Consider the following 13,349-nt stretch of genomic DNA (forward strand, 5'->3'; position numbering starts at 1 on the left):
CAGGATGTCAGACACCCTTTTCCCCTGGGTTATGGGACACTAACCCACACACTATGTAGTACACTATGACTCCACTGCTTGCTTCAGAAGTACGACTTTGTAGTCATTAGATAAGCAAAACCAAGCTTACTCAGCTTCCACAAGAATGTCGGGCTGTTGTATTAGCCGGTACCATGGAGCTGTGGATGGTTCTAACAGTGTGGGCTTCTCTGAGCTTGGTCTTTGCCTCTTTCAGGTGTCCCTTCTGCAGACCCAGCTGGCACAAGGACGAAAATGCAGGCGGGACTGTATTGTGTGCTGTGCAAACACCAGCCAGGAGCTGCCAGGCCTTGTCCAAGAGCTCTTTGACTCCTTGGCAGCTGTGGTCTGGGAGCCCAAAGCTGCTGTTGTGGAAGCTCAGAAGCTGGAACAGCCTCTGAACCTTCTTTTCCTGCAATGGAACAGCTGCAGCATCACAGGGTTCCTGTCTTGTGCCCTACTCAGAGACACATTCTGTTTTGCTGTAGGGTGCATTTGCTGTTTGCATTTGGAAGCATCTGTTAGTAACAGCAATGTTGAATTGTGTGGTTTTTTTTTTTAAATAGAAGAGACTTTGCAGGACTGCACTTTTTGAGTAGGAAAAAGCAGTGGTATAAATATGTGGCTTAGGGAAAGCTCATACGAGGTTTGTCCTTGCACAAGTAAGCCATTACGAACTGTTGCACGATTTAACCTCTTGACTTCATAGCCGTTCCCTGTGATGGGAAAGTGAGCCGTTACCGGAGTGAAGGGGTGCAGAGCACGCGGCAGGGCTGGAAGGTGGGACAAGGGAGCGGGGTCTTTCCTTCACCTGCCTCTCACCCCCCCCAGGCAGCCGCTCTCGGCACAGCCTGCGCCCCGCGGGCGGCCCCCGCAGAGCCCCGGGGCCGCCAGGCTCAGAGGAGCCCGCGGCGGCACCGAGCCCCCGCCCGCCCCGGCGCGGAACGGCAGCCCAGCCCCTCCTCGGCCGGCTCCGGGCCGCGCTGCCCGGCGGGGCGTGGGCGGGGCCGGCGGCCGTGGCCGTAGGAAGGGCCGGCGGCGGGCCCGGCCCGGCCCCGGAAGGCGGGTTTAATTTCCGGCCACGCGGCGCCCCGGCGCGGCTGCGGCGGTGCGGGGCTTCCCCGGGAGCCTGGAAGGCTTTCGGGCCGGGCCGTGCAGCGGCGCGCTAGGTGAGCAGGCGGGCCCAGGCCTCCCCGTCGGGCAGCGGGGGGGACGTGGCGGGCCGGCGCTCGGCCGCGGCAGGGAGCGCCTGGTGCCGGCGGCGGGCGGGCTGGGGCGGGAGGACGGCCCGGGCGCGGCGGGGCTGCCGGCGGTTCTCGTCTCCCCGGCAGTGGCGGTGCTCAGCGGGCTGCTCGCGGTGCTGCCTTTTTTTCACTCGGAGCTGCGCCGCTGCCTCAGCGAGGAGGCGAGGAGCGGCGGCGGGGCCCGGGAGGGGGGTCGGCCCGCGGCGCCCTGCCGCCCCCCCGCCGCCTCCGGGTGCCCGGGCAGCCGCCGCAGCCGCCGCAGCTCTGCGCGGGGCTTTGTCTTTCCCCCAGCCGCCGGCCGGGGCCGTGGCAGCGGGCTGGGGCCGCAGGGGCTGCCCTGGGGCCTGCGGTAACGCTGGCGCAGGGGCGCGGCTCGGGAGCCTCTGCAGCCCCTGCGAGCGGGCACGACGAAAAAGCAAGCCGGCGGCGGGATCCCCACCCCCGCGATTGCTGTCTGTCTTTAAAAAGTATTACAAAAGGCAAGCGCGAGGAATTGGTTCCGCGGCCACCTGTCTTGCACTGACCTGCCCCTTCACCTTCCCTCTATCTTCTTTAGATGCTGAACAGTGCTCTGTGCAACGCTCCTCAATGCTTTTCTGAGATTTAGAAGCGACTAGCTGGCAATTGTTCAAGTGTAGGTTAAACTCCTGCTACATTATTTCCATTCATCTTCCCCCTCCTGATCATTCTTTCATATAGATACTGTATCACTTTCCTCACATTGTAGTGGTACTGTATGATCCTGACCTGATGGATTTATTAAATATCCTTGTTTCAAATGTATTTTTTTATTTTTTACAAATCCATCTTTTTCGGTATTGTAGCTTGTATTGGCAGAGAGCAGGCGGGGGGGGAGGCAGACAGGGCTCACATGTTGAAGCGGAAGAGGCCTTCGCAGGTGAAGGGTCGCCCGCTGCAGCTGCTGGCCCTGGCCCGCTGCCCCAGAAGTGCTCCCGCCACCCAAGGGCCCCTTCCACCATGGAGAGGCGGCAGCAGAGACGGAAAGTTACATCTGTCTCCCATTTGAGATGTCCTTTTCTTGAGAATTATGAGCACTATTTAATGACACACACTTTAGAGAAGAAAAAGCTCAATCATTCACTTGAGTGCTGCGATTATTCTCCAGCCAAACTGGCCTTTGGACTGTTCTGCGGTACTGCAGGCTCAAGATCAAGCCTTATTACTGAAGCACTAGAGGCACTTCTGTTATTGTGACCAGTCACTTAAAAACTGCTTACGGTTACAGTACTTCTTACCATGTATCAAATTAATTCCCAGTATTGTAGTCTAAAGCAATATAGTCTATTCAGGGAGCTTTTTTTTTTAAAAAAAAAATAATTTACACCTCAATATATAGTTCTGTTAGTATAAAAACCATGCAGGCCAAGTCTTGGGTGGCCATCTGTGAAGTACAAGTTGAAAATACATACACCAAGTGGAAAGCGTAAACTCAGCCTTGGTCTTTCAGGCCCAAAGAGGTGACACTGAATTCTGGTATCTTTTTGGTTTATGAGATTTTTGCTTTTTCTGCTTATAAGCTGCTTTGTCCCTCTGCAGGCCTGCTGCTGACAGGAAATTTGTGGAGGAAGACAAAGACTTTAGAGAGTGTATGTCTTGCTATGCTGGCTTTGGATACTCCAAATAATCTTCTTTCTTCTATCAGGCAGCCTTGTCTCACTGACACATGGTGATAACAGCCTTGGTTTTGAGGAAAGTCTGCATTAAAAAGCTAAAGTTAGTGCAGACATTAAGTGCGTTGTATAATTTTCTAGGACAAGATGTTTACAAGCTATACAAAATCGCAGTCTTGTCAGAGATAATGGTCTGTTGAAGTTTCAGGACTTTATCAGACAAACGTTGCATGCCTTTTGACTTTTACTGTCAGATGTTGACCAGGCTTAGTTTTAAATTTTCTCCTCAGTGTTCCAACACTGAGATTGCCACCTTCAGTAAGGAACCGCAAGAGAAGAAAGAGCATTTAAAAAAGCAGCAGTCTGACTTGCTACTTGCAGTTGCAGAGAGGGGACATGAAAGCACAATCTGCTTCCCTGCAATTACCCCGTTGTAAAATTTCCGAGATCCCTTTGCTTCCATCACCATTCTCAGATTAGCAATAAAGCTCACTGGACAGCCCCCTGACGGTACTTTTTCACCCCTCTGCCTCCTCCATGGAGTTCTGGACAGTGCTAGCAAAGATCCTAGAATTCAAACCAATCTGTCTATGGACAACTGTTACTAGTGATGCAAAAGTGAGTCTGAAATTACCTATATTTTAGTGTTCTGGTCCTGCTCCTTGGCATCTGGATGTCAGGAAAAAAGAACCACCCCAAAACAGACCCTCCTTAATTCAGATGTGTTTGGAGAGAGCAGTACGCATCTCTCTCACTCACAGTTCCCTCACTCTCCTGATGGACTGACTGAAAGTAACACGAAGGGTCTGAAATAAGGTGCACAAAAGAGGGAAACAGTTCTTATGGGGTCAAACTACCCCAGGCTCTCAGGTGTGAACCCCCAGAGCTGTTTTTTCTGGTGCTGCAGTGGCTGACCCCCACAGGGAGATAGGCACCCTGTCCCGTCAATGTGTGAAACGTGTATCCCTTGCCATATAGTTCCTCTTGTTAAAAAACCTGAATACAAAATATTTTCTTTCTGCCGTGATCCTCACTGGGGTAGACAACAAATATAGTATTACTGATGGTTATGAGTGATATATTTGGCAACATTTAAGGCCTAAAGTAAGCAGAATTGTGGTAAAAGCTTAAATAAATAAAAAAACTTCTTGGGTCAGAAAACACAGTGTGCCTACTACAACTGTTATTCTGTTGTGCTGCTGTGTTTACCAAGGTAGATACATAAAAAGGAAATTATAACTATATATAAAAATATATTTGTTGTTACAGATTGGATATTGGACTGTTGTATATTACCCATTTTACAGACATGCATAATAAGTTACACACACACTTATATATAAAGAAGTATGTAAGAACCCTTGGCCAAAGTTGGTTAGAAGGAAGTAAGGGAAGATAAATTCCTTCAAGCTGGAATACATGGCTATAGTCACTCAATGAAGCTGTATTTAAAAAAAAAAAAGAAGAAGGATATTCCACTTTTAATTGACTTCCTGCTACTCACTTTCTAAACAAAAACTGATCAACAGTGTCAGTATCACAGTAATTTGTTGTAACTGTGTTACAAAGCAGCTCTGGCTGCCCAGTTCTGGAGAGGAAACAGTCCTGAACTACTTGCATTATGTTGGATTCAGCATAATGCCTGAAAGCACTAGAACCCTCCTTGAGAAGGGAACAACAGGATTTATGGATGCATGTTCAACAGTGCAAGTAGAGCTTGCCTATGCAAGACAAGCAGACCATCTGTTTCAAAGACTGCTTTTTGTTAGGCAAGATCTTCAGTGTCAGATTAAGAGCTGTAACAGCAGATATATCATGTAGGAAATAATGTTATACAACTTCGTCTCTAAAATAAAGAAAGGGATGGTTCATTATCATAAAGAATTGTGTTCCTGATACGCCCTAAATGGTTATATTTCAGATATGGTTTGGGGGAAAACCCACAAAAGGTATGGTCTTTCAGTAGTGAGTGTAAGTTAGACTAAGAATTCAGAATTTAAAAACTTGTGAAAAGCAGTGTTTTCTAATACTACGGGAAAAAAAGGAATCATCTTGCAGTCATAAAAATTAGAGCAACATCCTCTGTTAAACATTACTGTTGCTCATCATTTTGTCTGGGTGCAGGACAACTAGCTTCATACTTCTTCTTCAGGCCTTTCAAATATATACGCAAACTGTCTGGATCCAATCGAGAATTTCTGACAGTCTGAAGCAATCTCATTGCTAAATGGTAAACAGCTCTCTGTTTCATCATCTCAGGAGTGCTCTTCTGCCTGTGCTGTTCTTAAAAACATACACATGCATTAACACACAAAATCAATTATGTTCTATTACTAAAATACTAATAATTAGCTATTTTCCAGCCTATTTCTGATCTGATTCTTGATTTGTGCACCAACATTACATTCAACACTCCTTAACCCCAAGGACTGCTCTGTATTGTCACCCAACAGTGACCTTCAGTACAATCTTGTATAACTGGCTCCAGAAATACAAACCTTAATGAAATAATTTTCATAAAACCAAAGGCAGTGCTTATCCTATAGCCTTTCAGAAACTGAAACATATTTGAGTTTTTGTAAAACTGTGTATTACAATATTATAATATTCTACTACATACCAAAATTTGTTTTGCAATACGATTTGTGATTTCCTTTGCATCCAAAATTACAGATGACGGTAGGGAGGAAACTTCTGCAGCTTTTAATCCTAAACATGTAAAACACAAATCAGGATTTTTGATGTCATTTTTTCCCCCTACCTTCCTGTCTGCCAGAATCGACTTAGCCTGCTTTTTAAAAGGTGAAGTTTTCATTTTTATTGAAATAATTTTGATACACATTTTGTGTGGCTTGCTTTTTTTTTTCTTTTTTAAAAAAATGAACATGTTTTTGAGACCTAAAATGTCTACTCTGTTGTTATGCCACCTCTAAGGTACACTTCCACATGAAGTTACTGCTGATAATACTGTAACTGGGCAGGTTGAGACACATTAGGGAGTAAAGAAAAAAAACAGCAGTGGTGACAACAGCTTTCTGGTTTTTAACTTGGCAGGCCAGAAAATACTTGTGCTAAATGCGCTCTCCATTAAATCCAGACATCCAGTGGATATGGATGTCATGTTCCAAATTCTACTCTGTTGCCAGCAGCCAAACTGCCAGATACTCAGGGTAAGAAAGAGATGTAAAGTATTTTCTTCTGCCCTAACATGATTTTTTTACTTTTTCCTTTGCGTGTGGCCCTGGGTGTTCTGAGGAAATTCTGTGCTTCATTGGGTGCTTTAACACTGCAGGGTTAAAACCAAAAAAGGGTCAAGAAGAGCCCTTGCACTCTTTCTCAGAATGTAACTTGCTCAAGTAAGGTAAAGCCAAGACACCAACATAGAGTTACTAAAGGTCTCCTATTCCCTGAGAGTACTCTCTAAACATACAATTCTTTCTTCTGAGTTAGCGGTGTCGTAGCATCTGAAATTAACCTTGCATTGCCAAAAGTAAAGAAACTTATTCTGAAAGTCTGATAAAGAAACATTTTAAGTCCAGTTAACTGAGGCCTGGCTGGAATAATTTGTAGTTGTCAATTACCAGCAGCTTGCAAAAATCATGTGTAGCTCATTTCCTATTGATTGAATGCCACCTAAATCAAGGATCCAACTTCAGAATCTAGTATTTGGAAACACAGATGTCTGTTATTCTTTAAAACATACAGCTATGCTTATTGTCACTTGCTCATTTCTTTATTGACCCATAACTAATCTATTGATCTGTTCAGTCTTCAGTATGATTTATTGTAAAATTAAGAGAAGTAAACCCACTTTCCGGAGAACGCTGATGCTTTAGTGGAACCTCTCAAAAGAGCCTTAGGCTGATACAGTAAAATGCCTGTCCTTGCTTAAAGAAACTTGCTCCTTTTTGCTAATCAAAAAAGGCCAAGCTGCTATTTAACTGATATATCATTACTTACAGCAGACCCATAAGAGACTTGTACATTACATAAACCTCAGCATTCATGGCTTTGAGTCTCCCCCACATCTTCACTCGCTTCTATAAGCAGAGATTAAATCACCTCAAGTACTGTGTGCTCAGAATGGCTCATCTCATTCAGAGGTGAATCAAGTAGCTACTGACATTACTAAAATGTTTTTTTCACTATGAAATTTCATGTAAGTTCGTCATACTACCCCAAACTCACATGTTACAGACCTGCAGTTATTACTCTGCAAGAGAGATACAAGCTCAGCAGAAATCTGTCAGCAGAAAGTTATCTTATATAATCTTTATTAAGTTAAAGTCACAGTGGAATCCATTACCATAGTTCTTTTCCTCTGTATATCCTTTAGAGAGTGTGTAAGTATAAGCAATTTTCTCCTTATTTACAGCACTGCTTCTCACATGTTGCACTTCAAAATGGTAATTTTCCACATTGGGATATAAAGCATCTATATGACATAGTTCCAGGAAATGAGTAGCAAATAATGTAAATGCCTAAATAAGGAAACAAGAAAAAGGATTTCTTTTGGAAATTATCCTGGAATAAATAACAATAAATAAGAAAAATTAAATAATCTCACAGATGTCAAACAAATCTCACAGGAGTAAAACAAAAGCTCTCTTTAAATTACTAAAGCAAATTAAAATCTTTAAGAAATGAGTTCTACCATTGTCAAGGATTTTTTTTCCAGCTGGGGATTCTTCTCCTTTCTCAATAGATGAAAAAAAAGAGTATCAGAAGGAACAGGAAATCCATGATGTTTACAGAATTTCACTAGGGTTAATCTGAGTAATTGTCAAATGGTTGCCTTAATACTCTCAAGGAATGTTTTGCCAAAAATACAAGCTACAGAAAATATCCAAGTTTTTCAAACCAAACCACTGAAGTACTCTGAATAAACTCTGATGAGAAACTGAACACCTACATGCTTATTTCAAAAAACTGACAACAACCTCAAGATGATCACATAAGTAATAGAGGTGAAACTTCCAACCCATCTAAACCCATCTTCCAGTTTCCAAACAAGCCTCTAACCTTTGTGACCAACTCGTAAGTTATGTGGAACTACCACTGTACTCTGGAAAGGTAAGAGTCAGTAAAGAAGTTTATATTTAACATTCAAGCATACACAGCTGTACTAAGCAAAACTAAAGAGACTGGGTTATTCTCCTTCTAGATAGAAATGCAAGCTTGTGAGCAAGCTGGAAAGAAATGGTAACCAGTGTACTGGTTTTGGCTAAGACAGAGTTAATTTTCTTCATTGTAGTTTCTATGGTCCTATGTTTTGGTTTTGTGATCAACAGAGTGTTGATAACACAGTCATGTTTTAGCTACTGCTAAGCAGCACTTGCACAGCATCAAGGCCTTTTCTGCTTTTTGCCCTACCCTGCCAAAAGCAGGCTGAGGGGCACAAGAAGTTGGGAGGAGACACAGCTGGGACAACTGACCCCCACTGACCAAAGTGATATTCCATACCATATATTCACACAGCAATACAAGCTGCATAAAAGATGGATGTTCAGAGCTACGGTCTTTGTCTTCTCAAGTAACCATCACATGTGACAAAGCCCTGCTTTCCTGGAAATGGCTGAACACCTGCCTGCTGATGGAAGGCAGTGAAGGAATTCCTTATTTTGCTTTGCTTGTGCACGCATCTTTGCTTTACCTGTTAAACTGTCTTTATCCCAGCCCACAAGCTTTTGCACTTTTACTCTCCCTATTCTCTCCCCATCTCACTGTCAGGGAGGGAGCAAAGTGGCTGGGTGGTGTTTAGCCAACTACAGGAATTAAATCACGACCACCAGTGAACCAAAGTGCATCTTATGTCAGCATTTTTTCTCTATCACTGTAATTCTTACTATTCATCAGGTATGAAAAATATCATACCTAAGCAAGAAGGCTCTATAAAATTGAAGTTAAATATGAGAAAATACTATATAAGGCTTACATTTTTTCAGAAACAGAATTACCTTTAAATTCAACAGATATTCACAGACAGCATAACAAATGCCAATACCTTCTTCAGCACTGGTACCTCTGCCAAGTTCGTCAATTATGATGAGTGATTTGTCATTAGCGTTTTGTATGATGTATGTTATCTAGGAAAATATTTAATGTGTTACCATTCCTATAAATGCATTTGTTAAAAGGTCTAATAGAAATACTGCTGTTAATAGGAATACTTTGTGTTATTCAGATGAAATTTAATGCAGAAATTTTTAAAAATCTTGTCAGATCTACAAATTTTACCTTTTGACAGCCTTTAAATAGCTGTCAATTCTAATCAAGCAAAGACTCATACTACAGCACTCCCTCTTCCATTGAACACATCACTTTCCCTCAAAATCGTATCAGTTTTGAAGAGGGAATTGAGAGGGCTTAGGCTCCTACAATTAATCATTTAAGGTCTAAGAGATTATAAAATGTTGAAACTCCTGTCCAACAGAGTACTGATTTTTACTCTTCTTGGGATATCTTTTTATTGAAGATATGCCTGGTTTTCTGTGATTTATTATCAAGGTAACAGATGAAAGCTGGATTTTTGACTACTTTTCAAAGTACAGTCAACAACAGTAAAAATGGGCCTTGGATCCTGGATTAACAATGTTTAATACCTCTTTCATTTCCTTCATGAATGTTGATGCACTTGTTTCTATATCATCATCCATACCTATTCTGGTAAAAATTTGCTCTGTGATTCGAAAAGAACAATACTCTGCTGGGACATAAGAACCTACAAAACAAGTAAATTATGAGTTTCTTGCGTCAGTACGGCAAATGCCAATTTGCCTGAATATGTCAGTGGGGAAAAAAAATAACCGGTTTTACACTTGGTCTTTATGCACTGCAGAGAATGCATTTTATTTGATAAAGTTTCACAATATTATGTTCTACCATTACTTTGTAAGAAAAGAATTATTATATAGACGCAATAATTTGAGAAGTTTATCAGTAAAACCTTAAGAAATCATATACCTGAAGCTGCATTTCAGTCTAAAGGGATGCAAAAGTAAGAATAAACACTAGGATTAATTTACGTTTTTGTAGCCATTGAATTACTAATCCCAAATTACCTCAGTTTCCCAAAACCAAGATTATATTGTGTTTATCAGGCTGTGAGGCTTATTAGTTTTATTGAATAGAGAAGAACAGGAAGCCTCCCAGAAGACTTTACAAACCTCCTCTATTCATATTAAACTTGTTTTTGAGACCAGCTCCTGAAGAACTTGCAGTTATTGGGGACTGGACCACAAACACAGGGTAGACAAATATTATTCCCCACTGCTAAGTAGTTTCATTCTAATAGAGTTAGGGTCAGCCCATTAAGGTCTTTCTCCTGTGCCATGAACCTTACCTTTAAGGTAAAAATTCTGAGGAATTCCTGAGTCTAGGGATGAGTCTCAGTTAAGACTTTACAAATACTTGGTTTACTTTTATAATTTTAATAATAGAAACTTGCCCTATTTATTACTACTTTTATTCGAAGCAGTTGATTATTTATCTATTAATTCTACTTGGGTACGTTACATTTCTCTGTGTAACTGAGGTATACTCAGGTTCACCTGTTCCTTCTGGATGACTAACACAATCATAGCCCAATGGGCCTACTTCAAGGACAGTCGCTAAGGTGCTCCAAAGGATTAAAGCATACAGCTGTGCTTCTCCTAAAGACAGACTGGGGAGTATTCCAGATGCACAGACAGGGTCCCATAAGTTTCCAATGGCAGACTGAAAACCTTGCAGTGGTCTCTGTCAGCAACACAAGAGCTGGTAGAAGCAAACACTTAAAAATTACCTGTAACTATTTAGATAGAAACTTATTCTAGAAGCCAAATCATTCAACTCCATAGATATTTTTAACTAGATAACAATAAATGTGCCACAGACTTCTAATACGGTGTACACTTACTCACCAATCTGTGCCATAATTTGACAGAGAGCAATCTGTTTTAGGTATGTTGATTTTCCACTCATATTTGGTCCTGTAATGATGACAAAATTGTTACCCTCTGTCAAATATGTGTTGTTAGACACAGGTTTTTCCACAGCTATCTTTTCAAGAATGGGATGCCATCCCTGCTTGATTGCTAAAGTATCCGTAAATTCTGGACGAACTAAATGACAAAAAGGATATAAAACATTGCAGAGTTAGTATGGAAACTTTTAGGTTATTAAAGTAGGGCATTCTGAAATAAAGTAATTCCTGCAGAGCAGAAGTCAGACTCTGTAGTTCTGATTCCTCCCCAGTTTTTACTTTCCTGTAGCGAGCAAGACTAACATGCAGAATTTAGGAAGAATCACCAGCCACGTATGGGTACAGATTCTCGTCGTCAAGCAAGTCTTCATGATTCATTACTACAAAAAGAATCCTATAACTAACACTTCATTGCTAAATTAACACTGTGTTTGTGTTCTGTAATAAGTAGGGTTGGACTGCAGTAATAAAAAGAAATAGAAAAGACTAAAACTTGGAAAGTAATTAAAACTGAAAACCTGAGAGCCAGTTTCATAGCTAATATATTTTTAATAATTTATTTTTATACTGCTAGAAGCTTATAAATTACAGGGGTCACGAACTCTAGTACTACTACATACGTAATTTATTATATAAGCATGGGAAAGGAAGTAGCGTTCCTTCTATTTTTGTTCTATTTTATTGTATTATTTGGATATATATTATGCCTACACATATCCATTTGATACCAGGACTCTCCGTATGTATTTCTGTCAGAATACAGTTCTTTTCTGAACCTCTTCTGTATGTCTCCTCTTTGTCCACCTCAGTGGCAGTACCCCAGGCTAACAAAGAAGCGTTGTTAATTTTGGTGGTCTTTCTAAATGCAGCAGCCTTCAAGAAAGAAGTGCCATAACAGTTTTCCAGGTTTAACATTGGGGAACGCTAACTACTTGGTGTGGATTTTAGTCATTCAATGATTTAGATGAGAGAGTCAAGTGGCAAGGGGGACTGAAACCTACAAATGAGAGTCCAGTTCTTTTGGTGGATACACATTCATGCCTGGCTGTGGGGAGAAGCTAAGTGGCTTTGGTCTTATTATTACTGCTGAAGAAAACTTGTGCTCTGATTAATTTGGTGGGAGAAGGTTGCCTCAAGCGTTACAGTTATTGTTCAGTTACATATCAATTCCTGTGCTATGGGAACCATCAGCACATGCAGATTCACAGTCCATGCTGCAAAGTAAACTGATCCTGCTCATGAACTGGAAACTACACAGCAGCATCAGTAACGATGAACTAATACATCTCCTCAGATGGCTTTCAGACCTGAGTCAGTATCTACACCATATTGTACTGTAGGTATCTCAGGTCATCATTAATTGAAGACAACGTGCTCATTTGTACATTGCATAACCGGGCTAAGGAAGCAGGATGAACAATATGCAGGTAAGCACATGATGCTGGATTCCTTAGAAGACTACTTCCAAAAATGTCTAAAAGTGCTATAGAAGTTGAAGCAGAAACAAAGGTAGCTACATCTTTTGTTTTACAGTAAATACTTAATGCTGGTCTGGTTATATTATCTTCTGCCCTTCCAGAACAGAAGTGTAAACTCAGATGTCCACAGATTTCTGCTTTTGAACCAAGTATGCTTAAACTGGCTAACTTGAAAAGACCAGCTGTGAAGGCTTACAGCAGCTAAATGGCAGAATGTAATTTAAATGAATAGAAGCAGAAAGAACATAGGCACAAAACTGGCAAGGACAGACCAGAGATACACACCTAAAGCATACAGATACCCACAAGAATAAATAATGTGGGCTCAGCAATGGAGAAAAGACAAAACAGACTGGATATTCTCCAGCAGGAGTGTCTTTATCTGGCCTGTGACAGAATCAAAGAATAAACTTACCATAATCGGAAAGAGTGCAGGCATGGGCAAATGAAAGCAGCATATCCAGCATTGACACGATGTCAGACAGCTTGTATAGGCAATGAATGTGTTCATAGATCTCATTCAGGAGTTTACACACTATTCTGAAATAAGACACTGATTTTAGTTGTTGCACAGTACATTCTGCCATTTCATACAACCTAAAGAAATAAAGCAAGTTAATAACGTTCATACTGCACACATTAGGGTAGGAGGTTACTCACAAAATGCAATCACCTCTGCCAAATGCAAACAAATGTATAAATTTCTTTGAAGCAAATTAAAATCTTATACCATCACCTCATATCAAATTCTGCTATCAGACACAAGACGCATAACTCAAATACCAACAGCTCATAAGAAAGCTTCACAGAGAGATACAGCCATGGAATCAAGTATGTTTTATTAACATGTCAAATGTGACTCTAATTCCCTTAAGCTTCACTTTAATAAAAACCCCACATGGTTTCTAGAAATAATTTCCATAGAACTGACATGCAACATTACACTTAGGAAGTCTTCTGATATAGACAGCAGAGCAACACAACATGCAGCAAGGACAAAATACAGAAACAAACA

At 41.5% G+C, this 13,349-nt stretch overlaps 1 protein-coding gene and 1 long non-coding RNA gene across 2 annotated transcripts in view; one reads left to right on the top strand and one right to left on the bottom strand.

Annotated features, from left to right (window-relative positions):
• The first annotated feature begins 1,011 nt into the window (after positions 1–1,011).
• On the top strand, positions 1,012–2,041 carry LOC119155451. Its single transcript, XR_005106728.1, has 2 exons — positions 1,012–1,187; positions 1,819–2,041. It is a non-coding gene; the product is annotated as an uncharacterized LOC119155451 (long non-coding RNA).
• A 990-nt stretch (positions 2,042–3,031) lies between these two features.
• MSH4 (mutS homolog 4) overlaps positions 3,032–13,349 on the bottom strand; it is a 34,002-nt gene continuing 23,684 nt past the window's right edge. The window contains exons 14-20 of the mRNA XM_037404156.1: positions 12,750–12,874; positions 10,795–10,995; positions 9,496–9,614; positions 8,851–8,979; positions 7,200–7,374; positions 5,514–5,602; positions 3,032–5,171 (exon numbers count right to left, since the gene is read on the bottom strand). Coding sequence (XP_037260053.1) covers positions 4,986–5,171; positions 5,514–5,602; positions 7,200–7,374; positions 8,851–8,979; positions 9,496–9,614; positions 10,795–10,995; positions 12,750–12,874 — 1,024 coding nt within the window. The 3' untranslated portion in view covers positions 3,032–4,985. The remainder of the gene's footprint in view (positions 5,172–5,513; positions 5,603–7,199; positions 7,375–8,850; positions 8,980–9,495; positions 9,615–10,794; positions 10,996–12,749; positions 12,875–13,349) is intronic.

Source organism: Falco rusticolus, chromosome 11 (genome assembly GCF_015220075.1).
Source record: "Falco rusticolus isolate bFalRus1 chromosome 11, bFalRus1.pri, whole genome shotgun sequence".
NCBI classification, from domain to species: Eukaryota; Metazoa; Chordata; class Aves; order Falconiformes; family Falconidae; genus Falco; species Falco rusticolus.